General features: G+C 38.6%; 1 protein-coding gene across 1 annotated transcript; it reads left to right on the forward strand.

Moving 5' to 3' along the window:
• The first annotated feature begins 6,220 nt into the window (after window positions 1–6,220).
• LOC306888331 (teashirt homolog 3-like) lies at window positions 6,221–20,307 on the forward strand. The gene is made up of 2 exons (XM_079446548.1): window positions 6,221–6,894; window positions 16,543–20,307. Exons 1-2 carry the CDS (start codon window positions 6,855–6,857, stop codon window positions 19,566–19,568), a joined length of 3,066 nt encoding a protein of 1,021 aa, XP_079302674.1. The 5' UTR covers window positions 6,221–6,854; the 3' UTR covers window positions 19,569–20,307.
• Window positions 20,308–22,811: the final 2,504 nt, after the last annotated feature.

The raw sequence follows: 22,811 nt of genomic DNA on the forward strand, positions 1-22,811 counted from the left end.
TTATTTTGTTCTTTTAAAAACACAGCCATTGACATAAGCTTGCTGACGGATGCTGATGCTTTCAATACCTCAGAGACCAATGATGAATTACTGCAGACACACAGCGCTGAGCATGCAAATATGTCCAGCTACTCTGATATTGCAGCAGGGGAGGACAATGTGCTTACATCTTTAAAAAAAGACACCCGGGTTTGACTATCTCACTCTGCATTAATTTTGTTCATGATGATTAAAATGTCTCATTAATGTTTAATTCATCATGTATATATATATATATATATATATATATATATATATATATGAATTATATTATTTTCATGTTTCTCGTTATCTTTCTTAACCCATTTGCTTTTGTGTCTCTCGTCAATGAATATAGTCTAGATAGAACATAGTTTAAAAAGCACTTAATTTGAGAGACAGATAATGAAGAGCACTTCCTCAATGTTTCTTTCATTGCTGTTGCTCTAGGGCCATATGCAAAGCAAAACGGATCCACGTTTGACTTTAAAATGATTCATTCCATTTCAGAAGCATTTAGCAATAATTTTTTAGCAACAAACAACTTAATGTTATTCCTTTACTTTTAATTTTCAACTAGAGTTAAAAAGTGGGATGAAGATTTATCTATATGCAGTATTATGTGTGTGTGTGTGTGTGTGTGTGTGTGTGTATGTATTAATAATAAACTTAAGCATCAGTGTTTTATGGTTTGGTATTGGGTTTGAGGATTTGTTAGACTAAGTTAGATGACAGTGAAAGAGAGATCAGAGTTTAGCTTATGCAACACCTCAAGGGATGAAAATGTTCTTTAGCCTCATGGTCCGTGTTTGTATGTGTCTATGTGGCTTGCAGATGGCAGGGAAGAAAACAGACTTTAGCGGTGGTGGATGGAATCCCTGATGATCTGGAGAGCTTTTTGCCAGCAGTGACGGTTGTTCAGGTCTTCGATGGCCAGTAGCCGAGTTCAGTGACGCGTTGGTTAGTTTTGACTACCCGCTGAAGGGCTTTCCGGTCTGAGGATGCGCAGCTGTCATAGCAGACTGTGATGCAGCAGGTCAGAAAGCTCTCAGGAAGTTCTCAAGAGCTGGGCGGGTAGATTGAGTTTGAGATGGGTATTATTTGAAGATGTGCAGTAACGGTAACTTGAATCTTTCCTGTCCTTTATTATGTTATATTATACTGACAGACCCAATACACAAGTATCTAATGTATGATTGTGTACATTACATATAATCATATAATTTGAGGTGCATGCATGTCCTTGAATATGTTTTTTTAGGATTTATTAAACGGTGTGTGAGAAAATTATGTTTGTGATGTATTTGTTTGTTATTGAAGAACTGATACTCATTTTGTCCTGTCCAATAGCCACAAATCAAGTTAAATTACTCCATCAGCAAGGACACTTAATTGCAAAAATGCATTTATGTCACCGATGATGGATTTTTGGTTAAAAAATATCCTCCAAATCTTAATAAGTACAGCTTTCACCTCAATCAAAACACTCAACCTTGAGCCTTCACTCAATCTTCAGACTGGTTTGAAAGACACAATACCTTTCAGTATGCAAATTTCTAAAGCATAATGCCATAGCTCTTTTATAGTTACAGGAAGAATGAGACACACATACACTTTCTCTCATTTTCTCTCCCTCCCTGAACTATCCCAGAAAACGCAGGACAGGCCTACCTGAAGATGGAGTCGAAGTGTCTCGGACGTCATGTCTCCTGTCAGACGTGTAAGCTGAGAGACAGGAATGGCATGGCCGGTGAAGCCCCAGTGAGCAGGAGGGGTCAACCTTCAACTCAAAGACAGGCTGAGAGACAGCCACATGGCACACATCTCCAAATGACAGCCTGTCACTGGCAGGAGATCCACCATACGGCCCTGTCACCTCTCACCTGACTGAACTCGGCCCACTGTATTCTCGCGCTGAGAGGAAACTGCGTCACTGTCAAACTAATGGTGGTTAAAGGTGAAAAATTTCCATTTTTGCCATAAGCCCCATCTGTACATTTATATTTTAAGATCAAAACTTAATTATCTATTCAGAGCGGCCTATGACCGTGCCTCTGCTGTCATCCTGGAGAGGAAGTTGGATTAGTGGAAATGTGAATGTGGTGTGGTCATATTAATGAAACGCTTCTCAGTGAAAACTGCATAAATGAAATGTCTTTTAATAGTGGAGACTGGGGCAAGTTGTCACAGTTATATAGAATATTTCATGCTGAATATTTAGTGAATATTTCTCAGGCTAGGTTTATTTTATTCACCATGGATATAGTTTTTAAAATCTTACAAATTTATAACAGTCAACATTACAAAACATTGACAATCAGTCAGCATCCATCTTTTAAAGCGACAGACAAAACTGCAACACCGCTTATAATACACAGAATGTTATCGTGTTAATGATAATGGTTATTGTTGTGAATGGACCTTAAATCATTGGCTTCCAAAAAGGTCCAAAGGAGCATTTTCATTGTTATTGCCTGAAAAAGACAAAAGGTTCCAATATTTGGTCGAACAGTTCCCATTGGGAAACCATGCCGTTCCTTGTCGATCCAGGTCAGTGGGCTTTTCCCAGTGTGGTGCTAGAATAAGAATGTACGTAAACTCAGTGATGCACGAGTTTGCGATGGCGTGATACTGTAGGTAAACATTAGAGGAAGCACGGCATGCTATGTTAGAAAATAACATCATTTAAAAAGGTAAAAGTTCCCCAACTAGCTACAAACAATTTTTATTGACATTTATTTATCCACTAGTACAGTTTACTGGAGCTAACTATGTTGAGAAATACAGGCCGAGAATGCTTTGTAACCGTACCGTTCCAACCATCTTTAAGTGATGCAACTAGAATAAAGCAATAAGCCCCAAGAAGCCGTGGTTTACAGTAAATGTATAACAGCTAAGGGGCATTGTTAGGCACAACGCTAAGCGGAAGCACCTTAGCTAATATAAATTCAATGTAAACCACGGCTTCATGGGGCTTATTGCTTTTATAAAACGGTTATTCCATATACGTAGCAAGGTTTCACAAAATAAAGCAATGCAAATAAAATGTTATGATATTAATAAAAATATGTTTCTATATTATTCTAAAAATATTATCCGCCAAACAATGTAGTTCCTCAGAAATGGTTGTGGTTGCAGCAAAGTGGTTGCCGAGCAACACGCAAAGAGGTGTATGTTTGTAGAGTAATTTACAACAGATAGCAAATAAAGTAATTTACAACATTACAAATGTAGCTCAACCAATCAGAATCAAGGACTGGAACTATTTACCCCGTTCAGAATTGTTCGCCCAGATGGTGGAAAAGCACTTAGTTGTCACACTATGGGGTAAGTTGACACAAAGAGAACTGACCAATTATCTAATTGTTGGGCATTTAATGATTTTTTAGCAAAATATAAACACTAAAATGATATAAAAGGCCAAAACAACATTTAACGTACAAAACAATTGAACACATGTGATAACTTGCCCTAATATATGTGCAATATGACTTGTTGGATGAAATCTGCAATCATGGTAAAGTGTATCTGTTTTTTTTTTAATGAAGGCTAGTGTGATTTTATCTTGTTTATTTTCCGCCCGGCATCAGCTATAGCAAAAATATTATATTTTAGTATAGAATTACCCAAATATTATTCAAATGCAGGGAAGGGATTTATGAACTATATGAAACCAACTAAGATAGAATCTTTGTGACAACTATAGCCCAGTCGTCCCTGTTGCATAAATTGGCCACACAATTATGTTCCCAATGAAATGCAGGTTGTTGTATTGGAGGCAATACTTATTTCCTTTTACAGCCTACTTCAATTATTGCATTGTTAAGAATAAACAACCTGATTGTGTCATTGATTAAGGAGTGATCAACACTTCCTAGAGGAAAGGCTTGTAATCTCTCTGCCTGATCAATACTGAGTCAGAATGAATTGCTAAAAGCAGTATTTGCAGATACTTTCTCCAGTTTGTTTTAATCAACATCATTGCTTTCTCTCTGTTTTTTAACATTTATAATACACCCAGGTGCTGCCATCCCCAACGCATTCACCTCACCATAGATCTCTTCAAAACAGATTTGTGAGTCTATCTGAGACAAATAACCGGAGTTGGAGAAGGTGAGCCATACTGTTTTGACACACTGTTAGAACATGATGTTACAGAGTCAGACACCTGACTTGGGAAAAAGGTCATCTGTTCATCATAGATCAAAGTGGAGGACAGCACCTCTCAAAACAGTGGCGGAAAGCGGGCAGGAGGAGATAAAATGAAATCTTCACAACAGGACTGATGGACATGTGGCTCAAATACACCCTCCTGTGAGCTGTAGGGAGGGTGGGTGTCCTGCTGGCAGATGTCCCTTCTAGTTTCAGATGCTGCTTGACAAGATTGCTCTGAGGTGGGGAAGACCAAAGCGGTCTGGGTAATGAGACAGTTGCTTCCTTAATGTTTGCCCTGACATCGTTGCACAAGCACAAAAATGAGAAGACATATTTGACTAGTTACGGCCTTTTGAGTATTTTAAAGTGCTAAACAGAATAAACTTAAAGTAACAGACATATTTCCAGAAGTCAAACAATGAGCAATGAAATAACATTTGCTGCATTTTAAAATGTACAACAACCATTACATTTCATAATAACAAATCGATTTCGATTGATTATACACTATTTTCGTTTGTTCGTTTGCAACTGTGTTGTGTGTGTGTGCAACATATCCGTTTGTTCCTGACCTCAATCAACAAACCCTCTCCATCCCATTCAGTGAGGACCAATACAAGGATGTCACTGGCAGACCTTGCCTTGCATTTGATTTATGTTGCTCTAAAAGTAAAAATCAAAGATCCTCTCTAATGCAGCTCTGTGGCAGTGGGATGATATATGATGCAGCCGAGCAGTTAAATGAGAGCACTATGTCTCTGCCTGCGTTTTAATGGCACGGTCAGAACTCTGACCCCACATCTGAATGACTTTACAGTACTTAAAAAGACATCCTCAGACAGTGCTGATTTGTAAAAAGAAAGTCCTCAGGGCAAGCTTGTTTGGCCATGCCGTTTTGATTACTCAAGAGACTGTTTGCAGGAAATACAACAGAGACATGCATAACATTACTATATACTATATTTGTTTTCAGTAGAATTTGTCCTTAAGTGGCTTAGAATAGCAAAACATTGACAAAGAAACGAAAATGTTTAATTCCTGTAGCAAATGCTATTTCATTTCTTATTGTTTGATTTCTGCAAACAAGTCTGTTACATTAAAATATTCAAAAGACAGTAATGATTCAGATTTGTCTTTTAATTTTTTTCTATCAAAACATTGAAAGAAATGTTTGATAAACACTATTACATATGAAATAATACAGATAATTATGTGTCACTCTTACAAAAGTATGAGTATGGTAGTATTTAGTAGCAGTGTAGTATTTAACCTTACACAAAATCTCAATCACAATTTTCTTACACTTTACAGTATAATACCTTTCAAGTCCTAAATGTAGGACTATAGGTCAGTTAACGTACACTTAAATGGACAAAGGGAGAAACTTTGTTCATTTACAGCTGAAAGTATAACCAGGAAAGGTTAATTAACCCTTTAAACTATTTTATAAAGTGTTAAGAGTTATGAAATCCAACTGAATAATGTTGTATCTATACCACAGGCTATGTAAAGCACAGATTGACTAGTTATCAGTGCAGCTTTGAAGAATATACTGTTTTCACAAGCATAAAGATGTTAGCATACTCCGGTAACATGTGGAATCATTTTTTGTGATTTTAAAAAAAAGGAAAGCATTTTGATATAATTTAGTTTTAGAGGTTTCCCTATACAGCAAAAGCATGAGGTTTTCTTCTGTTTTATAATTTTAGCAAACCTGTTTATCTAAACATTTCAGATATCCAATCATGGCAAAAGTGCACTTTCAAATCTGTAATGGTGATATATATATATTTTTAAGAATGTCTTCAATCAATCTATTACATATTTTTTGATTACATTGGTTTCAAATCGAGAGTAAAAGTTTTTATTCATAGTGTAATGATAAAGTCTTATTTTGATGAAAAGTCAATACATGATAATAAAAAAATGAACCATTAATTGACATATCAACCATTTGATACATGCTTAAAGGTTGTTATTATTGTCCCAAAAAGTCCATTGTTTTTTCTGGGTGTGTCCATTAAAGGGTTAAGTTACATCCTTCCTCAGTGTAAGCGTGTTGTTAATGCGCTCTTAAGTGACATATTGGCAGTGTCTCAAAACCTCATGAGCGGCCTATCTAGACTGGATTTTGGGCATTATATGTGCGTGGGAGTGACCGATAGGAGCATAGCACGCGTTTTGTCAGCTATTGTTGAATTTTTTGTCAATCCACACTTTGATCGCTGCGTCGATCGCGTCTCTCTTTTATTTCACCGTCTTGCGTCATCAGCAACTTCTATTAACTTCTCTAATTTCGACTTAAAACTCTCTTGTTCCGTGCCATTCCGTTGCGTTGCATCTTGCTGTTTTGAACACCGCCAGACGTGTGAACGCCCCTTACTTTCTGCGGTCTGAAGAATCAGTTGCCGCGGACTTTTGAGTGACTTGACGAACTCGAAGCGAGCGGCTAGGTGTTCCTGTCCTGCCGCGCAGTGTTCCTCATCACTCCGGCAGACTGGCTTTAAACAAAGACTACCGCTGAACACGGAGCGCCTGGCTTCTCCTATGCCTAATGTGAAGTGTCGTAGCTTTTGTGACTGCGCCGTGCTGTTGTTAAATGGTGACACGGTTGGTTGGGAGCATATATTGTTGAATATCGTTTCAGGTTGCGTTAATAGTCACACAATCTTCGCGCAAGTATGCCGAGGAGAAAACAGCAGGCGCCCAAACGAGCGGCAGGTAAGTTTATTTGAACTGATTTCATTAGATTACTCTTGTACATCTGTCCTCTTGAGTTGTTTGTCTGTTAAAGCCGTTATAGGCTACATTTGGTTTACTACCTTGCATTTACAATCTATCATAAAGAACAATATCCGTGTAATCGTGTTTAATTGTATGGATTTTATTTTCGCATATAACTAATTTTCTCGATTCTAGTTAAAAGTCATAGGTTTTGTTATGTTACTGGATACTTTTTGTCAGTCCAATTCGATTCGTACAAAGATACTTGAATAGCTTTTGAATAACGACCATGCATTTAATATTTAATTAAAAGTCATTTTGATGGAATTGTTGTGGCTTCAAGACAATTCAAAATGGTCTAAGTGGTGTAACTGTCTGAATATTGTAAAAAAACAACAACAAGAAAAGCAGAAAAGAAAAAATATCCTTAAAAGGCAGAAATCCGTTAAGAGAGGGTTCTTGTTATAAGTAATTTGACAATCATGCTTTTGATTACTATTCTTTCTTTCTTCCTTTTTTGTAAGGGCGAAGCAGCTTTTAAGTATTAATATTTGAAAAACTTTGTGGCATAACAAATAGTCAGGAAGCCATTTTGTTGTCAGGTGATAAGAACCATAAACTAGAAAGAACCCATTTAGACCCTCATCTGTATATCAAGGTCATTAAGTTATTTATTTTTTTATGAAAAGGCTTGTTGTTTGTACAACAGGACAAATAGACCAACCCTCATGAAACTTGACATTTGTAACTCAAAATGCATGATATAAAATTAGGCTAAATATAACCAATATAAAATAATTAATTATTAAAATTATTTTAAAAAATATATTACTTTTTTTTCAAATATTGATTAAATATGTACATTCAGGGTGCATGCAAGAAAGTTAGTAAAAATTGGTATAAGTGTTTGTTTTTCCAAACTGTGTGAAACCATTAACCAGATTTTTTTGTGTGTTTTTATCAGCTCAGACCTTATGTCCTTATAAAACATTGACACATACATGGGATACATGAAACCATTTCAGCCTATTTTAACCTCTCTAAAGAGGTGGTAACCACTGAAACTGCCTTAATGTAAACTAAAACATTAACTGTCTGCTTAATAGAATAGATCCTATCCTATTATTTAAAAGAGGAGTTTTGGGGCATTTTTATATTTATAGCAGAGCTCTTTGAAACAGAGATACAAAGCCATTATTATATAGCCTTCACTGTTTGTGTGTGTGTGTGTGTTTGAGGCAGAGATGATGTGGAGTTTAATGGAGGGGTATGGCTTGCTCTGTTAGACTGGCCTGTCAGAACAGCTTTGTCTCATGTTGGATTTAATTGTTATCCTTGTGACAGCCTCATCCATCAAAGGCTTTAATGGTCAATCAGAGCAAGGCCATGTGAGTGCTCTCCTTCTTTTTCCCATAAGCTTGCCTGGGCTTTTATTTCATCAGTATGCTCCTCCAAACTTCACTCATAGGCGCTGTGCAGAGTGGTAACCATGTGGTTTACAAGTGTGAGTTTATGGTTTACAGGTATGGACACATTTAGTCACATACTGGGCCATTGGAAGTAGGACTGTAACTTTTAACTTATTGATTCTGATGCATTGTTTTCTCTGTAGGTGATGTAACGCTCAATAGCAATCTTGTAGGTGAAATCTTAATGAGAGTTTATAGAGAAATGTACTCTTTCCCAATCACTCTCTCCCTCTTGCCCTAAAGGTTTGCTCAGCTCTGTAAAAATAAACGTTTTACTTTGTTTAATTTGAGCACACCTAATTAGCTGTAAACTTGATGGATTCCTGACAGGTGCAATGATTGGAGTTGACAAGCTATGCGTCTGTCACCAAGTCATATTAGGTTTGTGCTCCCTTGATGTAATCAAGTTGATATTAGCCACTCCTGCTGGCCTTTCCTATTGCCATAACCCAATTTAGCACCTTTACGTGACAAATGAGCTTTTTGGTGCCAGTCTGGAATCTAGACAATTGCGAACTGTTATGAGAAGACACATGTGGAAACACCTACAGACCTTCTGAAATTAATGTTTTCATCTGTCTTTGAGCCATATTTGGAAAGACAGATTAGACATCAAATCTATTTTGAGAGTTGTACTTTGCTTCAACTCTGTTAGTTAGATCTCTCTCCGTCTGTGTGTGGGTTGATAATGTGAGTTAATCGGACACGCCTCCGCAAATCCCACGGGCCACCCTGGCCAAAAAGCTTCTCGGTTCTCAGGCTCTTTTGGGCGCGACTCCAGGCCCTGCCTTCTCCCTCTTTCTAAGGGTAAAATCAGTCCCTGTCAGATCTAAAGGTGCGAGGCAGGTCATCCGGACAAGCGGCCATCAGTCATGCGTGGATGTGACGCAGGAGCTGGGCTTGATGGTGGCAGTGATGAAAGGGCAGGAAACCATAGAGGCCCACCATTCCCTAATCCCAACCAGTGTCAACATACCTCTCCAGCCAGGCATGCCTGTAATCACTGCCAACATCTTCAAAACTGCTAGAACCCCATTGATTTACGCAGCGGCTGAGACAAAAGATTAATCTTACACATTCCAGGGTACACATTTCACACATGCATACAGACGGTGTGTTCATAAGTTTAATGAGTTCATAACTGGTATTGATGCTTTAGTTGTAATGGACAGTTTACATTTTTCAGTTTAAAAGGATCATCACCATGCCACACTTTGGAAGACATGGCTAACTAGTAGATGTAGATGTCTTTTACTAGTCAATGGTTGTTGTCAGTAAAAAATATGTAATTGTGATTTCCAGAGACTTATTGACCTTGACACAAAGTTGTGAAAGTCTGACATCATAATTTTAAAACGGCAAATGTTTCACAGATAAGTTTTTTTAAAATAATAATTTAGAATTTTTCTAAGAAATAATAGTAAAATACACCACAATTGTTTTTTAATTATATATATTTTTTCATAATTGTGATATGACAGTTTTATCGCTCATTATTTCACTATATGCCCCCCACAAAGACATCACATTGACCTACTGTCCGAACTCTCATTTGAACTAGCACTCTATTGTGGTTGTAAACTTATATGAATGTTACTTTGCTGTGTTGACAATGAAGACATCAATCTTCTGTTAAGAAGACAAGAATCCATCTCTTTTCTCATGGGAGGTGGCTTTTAGCTTGCGGTCCATTTTAGAAAAATTAGTCATTCTGGTCCTCAAGGGTCCAGAAACCAAACCCTGGTGGAGAAGATCAGCACAATGCCAAACCGTCAATTACCCTTTCAACAGAGCCTTTAATCACGCTGCCACCCTTTACTTCTGGCATCCTGACACATGTCATCTATCACGCAGGCTTTCCGAGATGCCGAGGGAGGGAAGAAAGAAGAAATATTGTTGAGAATTAGACCGAAAAGGCTGGGGAGAAAGTTGGGAAGCCAGAGATACAGGTCAAATGTTTAAAAGCGAAACGGAGGCAGTGCTGTATAGGGTTTGTCGTTAGACTAAAAGAAAGTGACACAGGGGAGAAAATTTAATAAATTTTGCACTGCTGAGTTAAGCTGTTGAGTCATTAAGTCATTGAAAGCCCTGTTTGGGTAGAGACCTCAGCCGATGACAGACTGATATATATTAAGTGTTGAGCAAGTGAAACAACAAACAAGTTCTAATTTAGCTTAATGCATGATAATTTCTACTTTTACAAAAGGTGGGAAAGTCTTGCATTACACATTTTGAAATTTTCTCCTACCAAACCACATTTTAAATCAGTCAATCAGTCTGTCAATCATTGACTTTTTCTGTCTTAGTGTGTGGGTATTCACGTATCTGGACATTTACGTGTTCACGTCTGCGCATTCCCATCCGAGCTTAAAATGACATGCATCACTCAAGCTCAGCTGGCCTGTAAATGAACTCTAGAATTCTCTCCCACAGCTCCAGCCCTGCTCCATGATGGATGCTCCTTTAAAGAAAGAGATTAATGAGAGGTAGGCTTCTTAGAGGACCATTTATCACAGTGAATATTATTTGGACGGCTGTGTAAGCCTGTAACCTGTGAATTAGAGAGGCATAGACAGAGCACAGGGTCTTAGATGTCCTCTCTATGATGGATAGCTTTGCTTTCTCTCTGTGTTTGTTACGAGACACCAGCTGTCCACCAGGTGGTCATTGCCGGATAAGATTGGGAGTTCGGTATTGCATTCCCAACGAACCCTTCCAGTATTCTCAGTGAACTCAATTCCTAGTTATCGGAAGCTTATTAAAGGAGGGTAACTCGGGGACAAAGCCTTGCTTGAAAGGTTGGGGGTGGGTGGGTGACAGTCTGGGGGATTTTTTTTTGATGTTGGTTTTTGCCCCCAACCTCCCCCAACTTGTCCCTGCAGAGTAGAATTATGAGTGCCATCCATCTCACTGAGTTCTTTGATGCTGAGCCATCATCTCAGCAGCTGCTGGCTTAGATACACACAGAATTGTTGCCAATCACTCTTGGCAGCTGAGGCACATCAGACATACTGTTGTCAAGGGGGAAAAGGAATCAAAGGCACACAGAGTGATAATTAGAGAGATATCTCCCCTGAAAGGACGTTTGTGGTCGGTGGAATTCCAGTCAGCAGAGACTGTTTGCCTTCCCGCATTTACTGTAAATGGTCAGTTTTAAGTTTCTCCAGCAGAGAAAGAGAAACACTACAGAAAGGGCAAGCCCCAGGACAACATTATGCGCCCACAGTTCTTTTTCTGTCTTGATTTGACTGCCCACTTTGACTGACTAAAAAAAACCACACACTTCTTTGATTCATTTGCAGTACAGAATGCGCTATTTTTGGCATGAGGGGCATCTCAACATGTTGCCTGAACGCTGCTTTATTTTGATCAAAGTGTCATGTGTTGCACATTAGCATGGCCTCAAGCAAGAACAATTCTCACAGTTAGCCTCAATCTGTATCTCACTATGAGGTTTTGAGTGAGTCATGTGAGCTCTGAGTATGAAAAGCTACAGTATTTACGGACAGAAAGCTTTGTTTAAATTGAGCAATCATCTTATTGGGTGTTATTGCAGAGTTGCCTAACAAGACCTGTGTATGGCATTAAATACAATGACGTCAAGATGAACAACCTCTGATGTAAAAATTAGATGATCTAGACAGTTTAGGGGATCACATTAGATGGGACTAACAAAATATGCCTACTTTTAACAGTAATTATGTACAGTCTTAGAGTAAGCAATTATGCAGTCACATTAACCAAAGGTTATTACGTATTAGTGTTGTCAAAAATATCGATATTTCGATAAATATCGATACTGAAATATCTGAACGGTACCAATATTAATTTCCCGAAGTATCGATACACCGATACTAGCCGAGCTGTCACTTTCACTTCTTGCCAAAGGCGCGTGGAAAAGCACCACATGTGACCGCACTGGTCTCCTTCGCTCTGGTTAAATAGCAAAAGTGAAGTGAATAGAAAGATGACTGCTCTGGTTGTTAAAGAACACCGCAGGAGCGCTATCTGTAGGGATCTATGATCTCCGCGATGCAGAGAACACGCACGGAATCCAGTCATAAACACGGAATTTACAGTTTAACGCGGAATGTCACGGAATTTGTCAAAGTTTGGATGAATTAATCAAAAGTAGGTCATTACACTTAAATCAAATTGCGATATGGACTAGTATCTGTAAATATTAAGCTGCAAAAGTCGATTTAAATATGAATCCTGCATGTTCTGCGCGTCTCTGTGGCTGTGTCCAAATTCAGGGTCTGCATCCTTCGGAGTACTCATTTGAAGGATGTTACGTCACAGCGCCGCGACGAAGGCTGTCCAAATTCGTAGGATCCTTCAAATGCGGCCCACAAATACGTCCTCCTTTTCCCCGAATTGGAAGGATGGGTGTGGTGGATCCTTTCCCGTCCTACCTATCCCATAATTCTTTTCGGCAGAGCGTAATGGCGGACGAAGCGAGCGGTAGCGGAGTGGGAGAGGAGTTTCTCTGACAAAACAAGCTAAAGTTTATGCTTCGGCTCAATGAATTTGTAGGAGAAATTAGTAGAATACTTAAAAACCAATAAAAATAGGCTATAATGGCTTACCTGGATGTGACTGTCTTGTAGTCTGATATAAAAAACTCTCCGACAACGAGCAAAGAAAGTATTTAATTTATTTAATTGCTTTATTTCTTCCAAAAGAATTAAAATGAGGAGAATAACTCTGTTTGTCCATTTTCCCGCTTCTTGCTTGGCGCTGTCACGGTTGCTAGGCGACAGGATATGAGCAACGGGAGGGAACAGAAAGAAGGGTAGGCTGTCCAAATTCACAAACACCGACTTCCGGGTTTTGCGGACGTCGGAGGATCCCTCCTCCTTCAACCGGGTAGGAAGGATCCTAAGGAGGATGCAGACCCTGAATTTGGACACAGCCTGTGTGAATGTGCTGCACGTGCGGTTTTGTTTATGTGGCGCTCCCGGTGATTTCAGCGTCTGCCGTCTCAATGAGGACATAAATACATCAACAATATCTCCAGAACTGATCTGAGAGGCACTTTACGAGCATTTTACCATTTAATTTGAGTAAAACTAGCATCATATCATACACACACAGAACTTTAGAAGTATTCACGGCAACCCGTCAAAATAAAAGTTCGCTTTAAGCCTATTAAAGATCGTGTGCCAGAAATAGGCTATATTACTATTATTTAGTAGAATGTACATAATACTACTACTTACTACTACTGTTAATTTTTTTAAAGAAATAATCACAAAATATTTTAATTTTAATAGTAAATCCCCTTCATTTGCCAAACATGTAAATGTTTAATTTTCATTAATTCAAATATAAATTAATTAAAATTGTTTTATGCCTTCATCTGATATCCAGTAAAATTTAAATACACAACACAGAATTTCTGAGGGGGAAAACACATTTCATAAGGCTACTGTAAGAATAAATCAAAATAGTTTGTATGCATTCAAATAATAGACATGCTAAAACACAGAATTTGGTAACAATAAAACATAAGGTGAGAAAAAAATAAAACATTTCATACGGCCCTAAACGTGTCATTTTTGTTACACTTTTAATAAATTAAATGTTAAATTGTATAATTTTCATGATTTTAATGAATTAGACATGTTTTTAGATTAATAGCATTTAATTTGACCATAAAAATTCAAACGGAAAAATGGAATCCAGAAAAATTAAAATGGAAAAAATTGAATGTAGAAAAAAATAAAACGGAATTTGGGGGAAAATAAAACGGATTTCATAGGGCCCTATATCTGGAAATATTTTGGTTATGAAGCAAATGAGAATATCAACAAATAGAACTTTGGATTTTAATTAGTACATGTATTAGTAAACGTTAGTTTCAATTAACATTTAACTAAGATTAATAAATCAACAAATGCAGTACCTCAAGACATTTTTTTGTTCATGTAAAATATACCGCATTTTCTCGACTTGTTATATTTATCTTTAAATTAAAAAAAATACCCCCTTAATATTGTGGCAGTTTTTTTCACCGTGGTATCGAAAATGGTATCGAGTATCGATATTTTTCAAGGTATCGTATCGAAGTTAGAAATTCCAGTATCGTGACAACACTATTACGTATAGAACTTGATGTTCCAATGCAAATGTCATTGGTGCTGTTTTTGTCTGTAAGGTGGAGGGGAATAATGACTGATCATATGGAGACAAATGTAATAGTTACATAAATCAAACAAGGCGAGTGCCACTAAAGTCTCCTGGATTTTTGATCTGCTAGAACTCATTGCATGCACACATCACATTTTATTAGCTTAATAAATCACCAGGCTGTCATTCAAGCCTTTTGAGAATAATTGGTTATGTTAAGTACCGCCTGCGATGGATTATAAATCATTCAAGGTTAAAGATTGTGTTCAAATTTAGTGGGCTTGGGTCTTGATACACACACATTTGTGAGAGTATATGGTTTCTTAGGTTATGTTAAGAGTATCTTCTGAGCTTTTCCAGCCTCTAAGGCAGGCTTGTGTTATGTACAGTAACAAAGTCAGTGGGTTAAAGCTGACTTATTCTGATTCACCTCAGGGTTATGATATCTGTTTTATATTTTACTTGGTTTAAAATCCTTCCAAAAAAAGTTACACTCTTGTAGTTTTTGGCATTTGTGCAAGAAAAAAGCAATTTGCCATTGTGGTCCCTCAGTGTGTCACCGTAATTGTCTCAGGGATTTGAGAGGGCAGGAAAATGATCATGTCATTGTAGTTACACCTGGTTCACCCTCTTTTTGAGCTGCTTTGGAGTTCATGCCAAATCAGGCTGTTCAAATGACATCTTTTGATCAAGGCTGTCGGGCACGATCAGAGGAGATTGGCAAGTAATGGATACCTAGTGACAATCCAAATCTACAGAGGGGATAAGACTGGCCTGCACCTGCCAGTTATCCTTTAGAGCCCCCATCCTGCGGGCCGCTTGGCTGACAGCCAGTGAGAGGCTAAATGAGAGAAGCGAAGTCTTGTGAGATTGTGTATTATCATTTGAAATGAGACCTATTTGTGCTTTAACACTCTTGTCAGGACTGTGGTGGATCTTGTAAGAGAGCGAAAGGAAGAGAGACTGTTATCGTGCCACAGTGCACTTGAATCACACATGTGGCGGCACACCATGTTAGCTTGTAATTCAAGGCCTGCTGTATTTCCAAACATCTAACATGTCAAGTGTTTTCCTTTTGACATGAGCAACATAATCACAAATGCGCACACAAACAAGAGTGAATAGAGTGGAACAGAGACGGGGAGTTGGTATGGCTTTCAAGGGGGCATTTGTTCCACTTACGGAGTCAGAGTGACTGTGTCAAACTAGCAGGGGACAGGCTGTCAGGAGACGGGATCGTCAGTCCCAGAGGATGGTGGTGGATGGGCTCTTTTGAGGGTGTGAGGGCAGCTGGCAGAGAGAAGGGCGACCGTGTCCCCTTGGATCTGTCATCTGGAGGTGCTCGAGCAGACACCTTTCTCACAACACGTCACCTGTCCAAGGTGAACAGTCGTCAGGTGGGATTCAAAGTGACAGGCGGCTTATGTGCCGCCATCTTATGTCATTCCCCTTAACCTCTCAATCTTATGTCCACCTTTTCCCTCTTATCTATTTGTCTCTTCATATGTGCACAGGTGGGTCGAAATGTGGAGAGGTGGGCCGAATGGCAGCAGGTGCAACCTCTTGTAAATAGCCTGATTATGTGCTTAACAGCAAACAATTATATAACAATATTTGATGTTCACTTGACTAGACTATACCAGACTAGTTTAAAATTTCAGTTCTAGAAGAAATAAAGGTTATTTCTGGGTCCTCTGTTATTCATTTGTGGTTGCTCCAGTGCTTATGTGCCATTCAGAATTGAATTAATGCCTTTTAGATACTCATTCAATTCTTGAATTTGATTTGCATTTGAACTGAGGCAGACAACAAGATACAGAATTGCAATTCAAATTTGCACTTTGACTTTGTTGGCCAGGGTGGAGGAATACTTTCCCCAGGATGATTTGCCTGTATTGCAGTTCAACATCTTATGGGATGTTGCCCATTCATTTTAATTTCTAGATGAATATCATTGGGTTAAATGATTGTTGTGTATGTTTACTTCATTCATTTCAACTTATGTGGCATTAATTTTTTTTCTTTTTTCTCTTTCTCCCACTAGCTTATGATTCAGAGAATGTTAAGGAGAACACCATACAGACCGAAGGCACTGGAAGTGACTGCTCAGTGACCAAGAAGAAACAACAAGGTGAAAGTGATTTGGGAGAAGACTTCAATAACCCAGAGGATGAACAAGATTCCCCTACTGCTGAGCTGTCAGGTCATGATGTTGACAGTGAATCTCACATAAGTGAATCTAGTGACCCCACGTCAGATGCCGACAGCACCCCGATCAAAAATAAGGAGAAGGCCACAACAGACTTTCTAAAAGACCGTTCTGAGGACTCGGAATGTATTACAGACAGTCTAGAACAGATGAAGGCTATTTATAAAAGCTTCCTTAATAACCCCTACTGGTCCCTTTTGAGCTTGAATTCCTCTCAGCAGCATGCAGATGAACAGCCTGCCAGTAGCAGCGGTAGCAGTAGTAGCAACAGCAGTCCTGGACGCAACAGCTATGACTGGCATCAGTCTGCTATCGCAAAGACACTCCAACAGGTCTCTCAGAAACAACCTGCTGCACTTGAACCAAGTATTTTCTCCACTGTCCAGCTCTACCGCCAAAATACTAAACTCTATGGATCCATCTTTACTGGTGCTAGCAAGTTCCACTGCAAAAGCTGCAGTGCATCATATGACACGCTGCTTGATCTCACAGTTCACATGAATGAAACAGACCACTACCGTGATGATAACCTTGAAAGCGCTAGTAAGGGTGCCAAGTCATGGTCCAAGCCCCGTAAGCGCTCTCTTTTGGAGATGGAGGGAAAGGAAGATGCCCAGAAAGTCCTACGCTGTATGTACTGTGGACACTCTTTTGAATCCCTACAAGACCTCAGCGTGCACATGATAAAGACTAAGCATTACCAGAAGGTTCCTCTGAGAGAGCCAAGAACAGCAATTGCTGCTAAAGTTGTGTCTTCGTTCAGGAAGAGGGTTCCAGTGGAGCTGGATGTTGCAAAATCTTTGCACACCACAGAACAGACAAGAAGTCCCAACGGAGGGCAGGCCAGTGATATTTTTCAGATGTATCCTGAACAAACCAACAAAGACGACTTGATGGATCGGAAAACAAGCCGTGGTGTGCAGTTCAAGTCTCAGAACCTCAAATGTATGGAGTGTGGGATTTCACATGACTCTTTGCAGCAGTTGAGTGCTCATATGATGTTGACCGGTCACTTTGTCAAAGTCACCCAAACATTGCAAAAGACAGACAAGCCTCCTCATCCCAAACGTCAGTCTGAGAAGTCTCAGTCAGGTACACCATGTTCTTCCCCTCTCTTAGCCACAGGAATCTTGGAGTCACCATCCCTCCCATCTGTAGCAACTGGGGACAAAAACAAGACGCAAGAAATTACTTCTCAGAAAGACAGTGATTGCAAGGAGTCTGCAAATATAAATGATTCTAAGCAGAAATTTGGCATATCATCTAAGTCTGATTACCTAACTGAAGATGATCTAAAAGAGAGTCCTAAAATGGATTTTGATATTCTAAAATCACTGGAGAATACAGTTATATCGGCCATTAACAAAGCACAGAGGGGTGCCCCGAGTTGGGGCGGTTACCAAAGCATTCATGCAGCTTATCAGTTACAAAATCATCAGAAACCTGGTCTAAACAACTCAAGCTATATTTCTTCTTTAAAAGAATCAACCAGTAGTCAGGAAGGCCAGTCCATAGACAAAAATCATTTGATCCCTCCAAGCACTCCACCAAGAGTTTCCTCTACCACAGTTAATGTCCAGGAGGTGGACAAACTGGAAAATAAAGTAACAGAAAAGGCTGCTGAAGTAGATGGACAATTTAATGACTTGAATGGGCAAAGATCCCCACATCGGCAACTGCTGAATTCTAAACTGCTAATGTCAAAATCTCCAAGTCATGAGAGCACGTTTACACCTATGAGCAATGTCTCTGAGGGTTACATAAACGAAAGGGAAATTCAGAAAAACATACAAGATTACAGAACTCGCCCCACTTCAGATCTGTATGATGATGCTGGTCTACTCTCTGCCCACCCTGAGCCAAAACAACCCTCTGTCAGTCCTCTAAGTGCCCTTCAGTCTGTTATGAACCTTCATCTGGGTAAAGCTGCCAAACCGGTAAGGCCTGTCCAGGACCCTATGAACATGCTTCTCAGGATGAGCAACAGCATGGCTGAAAGGGCCGCTCTTGCCGGTCCATCTGGACACTCAGCGAAACTTAGCCAGTTGCATTCTGATTGCCATGAAGTTTGCGGAGACCAACCAATAGACTTGTCCAAAGGCAAAAGTGAACAGTGTCTCAGAGCTGCTGCTCTACCAGGCAAAGCTTTGAGTTCCTCTGTGTCTGGTGTATCTGTGAGTGAATCAACTAGTTCCAAAATCTTAGCACCAGCCAGTCCTTTGTGTGAAAATGCCCTCTCTGACATATCAGACATGCTGCGTAATCTCTCAGACTCTCAAGTTTTGAAGTCCCCAACACTTTTATGTAAACCAGAGCAGTCAGAAATCGAGGGTTCTCATACTTCAGATGAGGCAGAAGATACATCCATGGTGCATAAACGTAAAGGTAGGCAATCGCACTGGAAACCCCAGCACTTGCTGATTTTGCAGGCTCAGTTTGCATCCTGCCTCAGGCAGACAGCTGATGGAAAGTATGTGATATCAGACTTGAGTTCCCAGGAAAGGATGGTCATATCACATATAACAGGTCTATCTATGACAACTATCAGCCACTGGCTGGCCAATGTGAAATATCAGCTCAGACGAACAGGCAGAACAAAGTTCATAAAGAACGTTGACTCAGGACACCCGGCTTTCAACTGTAGTGAATGTGCAACACAGTTCCAAGTTCGTTCTACATACATCTGTCACCTTGAGTCACACCTTGGGTTTAAAATGAAAGACTTGGCAAAACTTACTTCTAAGGATCTGAACCGGAGGATTACAAAGCATTCTAAGAACCCTCCCATAAAACCTGTGATTCCTGCTGTACTGCCAGCTAGAGGATGTCAGGAGCAATTGACACCTGTGCCAGTGCTGTAATATACCAAAAAACTTATAAAACAATACAGTCAACAAGGTATGCCAGGATATTTACTGTACTCTAATTTGAGAACAGACAGTAGGATCATACACATATATTGTTGCATTAACAGTTGGCCTTGTAGGCTAAGCTTTTGTGATCATGAATATTGTAATGGTAATTAACTTTACAAACCTGTTTAAAGTTAAGGTGGCTACCACCAGTTTTACCAAGTAGATGCACCGTATAAGAAATCTATTATATATAAAAATGTTTTAAAGTTATGAACATTCTTGAATGCTCATGATGAACAGCTTTTTTGGGGAAGTTTCTGTTCTGGGAGAAGAATATACATTTGTACATAGATGTTATGTTATGCATATTTTCCAAAATATGGCTTGCTTTTTTTTTCTTTCATTTTTGCCTGTGCTAATACTTAGTTTGTTTGTGTGTAAGAAATCTGATTTATTTATAGATATATAACTAAAGAACTGTATATAACACTTAAGTCTTTAACATTTTTGTTGATATATATATCGCCTTGACTTGCTTTTTTACAGATGTTTTTGTTTTCTCCAAATATTTGGATCACCTGTTCATTTGTATTCTTGCCAGATTTGTTAATCAGACTATTTAACCAGACATTTTTGACTGTTTTTATTTACATAATTTTTGTTGAACAGTAATGCATTGAATGAGGCATGCCATCTATATATGTAAAAAAAAAAAAAGTAATCTTTTGAAGAAAAATGCAATTAGAAAAAAACAAAGCCTTTGTCTTTTTTTCAAATACTTGACTTCACGTTTAATGTTTTTAAACTGCATAATTTTAACCTAATATTCAATTTCTAATAAGACATTCAAAGACCATTGCTTTCATTGTCATTCAAATGAGTCCAAAAAATATTTTTCCCCAATAGTGCATCCTTATGCCTGCCCGGTCATAGTTGGATGAAGGCTTTCTTCAAATTAAAAAATTGTGTATATATATATATATATATTAAAAAATCTCCCCATTGTGCTGCAGTTAGTTCCTCTTTAGTACATATCTTTTAACTCTTACCATGCCAAGTCTAAACAATCAGTAATAGTCAAATATATGCAGTCTTTGTCATCTTAGCTTGTTTCCCATAATGTATTGGGAGAATAAAATTGACATTGTTGTGTCTTTTTGTTTTGTTCCTGTGGTATGGTGAATTCAGTGGGGGTAGTCACGCCTCAGTGGTAATAAAATAAGAGAGAGAGAGAAGTGCTCCCTGTCAGAGTCACATCAGCCTATGTCATCGCTCTAATGAATATCATCTAAATTGCTTTGTATATCTGAACAGTTTGGATGTCAATCTAATTTGAGCGTATGCACTGATGGGAAGGGGCCCAGACTAATGAGAAGAGAGCTACGTTTGACAGTGCAATAAGCTTCAACCTGATCAGACAAGTTTGAACAGGAATTCTGACACATGTGCCAATCCAAAAGAAGTTGACGTGAAAACAGTAGCTTGGATTTGATGTGAAACGCTGTGCAGACTGTACTGGCGTCATCCTTATTTCTTCTCTGACATCTTGTCTGAAGTCAGCTGTTCTAAAAACTATAGCATATAGGCCAGTACCTGAAAAAACTGATATATCAAACATACATTTTCATAAACATCTCAACATGCAACTTGTAATGCAAAGCTCTGTTCTGGTGTATTTTGCAGTGTTCCTTAGAACATATTCATGCTTAACCTGAAAATAAATTGATCACTGAGCTATAGCACAATCTTCATCTCATCATGGCTTCTCGGAAATCATGTTCACCCGCTATTTGTGTGTCAGTTCATATTGTGACCAGACCTGAGTTGACGTGACAGTTTATGACAGCTCCAGAGCACTCATGGGACAGAATCGAGGCAGCTGCCCACAGAGTCCACACATACTGAATTATTCTCAGCACAAGGGTACGGGTTAAGGTCATTTTCCTTTTCTTAAAGAATGGGAAAATTGTCATACTGCTGAAGTACAGTCAGTTTAAATTAAGTTGGACGATGTTTATGCTAAGATGTTTTTAAAATTATTTAAACGTGATATTGATTTAGTCATAGAAGTTTGTGAGGTAAAAAGTACGCAGTATGAAGAACTATGGTGCATTACATCCACTTACATCGGCCCAATAAACTAACTCAAGACAGTTGTTGTAAGTCCAAAATATTTAACAGCTGGACAGGGAATATTTTGAGCAGCTGAATTGCTATTCACTAGCATTTCCCCAGACAGCTGTCAAGAGCATTTTGGCATGATATCTGAAAGATTTGCAAAAGACACTCGTTTCAGGGCATTACACCATACATTGTTAATTTAATGCATGATGACACGACCAATTATAGTGAGCTACATGCTCAAATAGCATGTCAAAAGCTGTGTATCAATCCGTTTGATCCTGTTTTCCAACACCTTAAGTGATACCTTAAGCAACATTTCTGACTAGGAGAGAAGTGCTGACCAAGTAAAACGCTTGAGAGGAACACGCTGGCTGATCTAGCTACATCTGCAAGAAAAGGAAAGTCTAAAACAAGATCTGTTGGGGTATAAATAAGAGCATATATTTCATTTTTATACACTAGAGTGTACCAAACAACCCCCAAGAGAACTGAGCTGGATATCTCACTGAGAACTAGTTTTAGTTTTATCCAGTTTCCTTTTTTATTCCCTTCCTCTCTTGACAGAATTTAGAAACAAGAATATTTCTATTAATATGTGACCCTTGGATGTGCCACCCTACATAACCTTACTGAAATATGCCACAAAAAATGCCAATATTTCTGGTCAGATTTACTTAGTCAGTAGTCAGTACATACAATGGGGACAAAAGAAAAATTTGGAATTAAAATAAACAAATAAAGATAAAAAAATAATAATATAATGAAAATAATAACATCTTTCAGCATATCAGATTTTGGTTAGATTTATTTGTTTTTTCCATTGTCCATTTAAGTATGGATTTGTATTTTTAAAAATACATTGTTTAAATGTGAAAATGATATAAAATAGATGCATACGCACTAGTAGTCTCAAACAAATGCTTTTTGGCTATCTTGTTTCACTTGAAATGACCTCATTTTGAGCAGAAATCTCAGACATGTCAAGATTTCAGAAAGAAGCCGAACATTGTAGCATGCTAGCTCTCTACTACTGCCAGAGTTGTCTGACATGGTGGCATGACTTCTGACATTGTGTATTCAGAATGATCTGACAAGGCATCCACTCATGTTCTGTCAGGGCTCATT

Source organism: Barbus barbus (genome assembly GCF_936440315.1).
Source record: "Barbus barbus genome assembly, chromosome: 22".
Classification (NCBI taxonomy): Eukaryota; Metazoa; Chordata; class Actinopteri; order Cypriniformes; family Cyprinidae; genus Barbus; species Barbus barbus.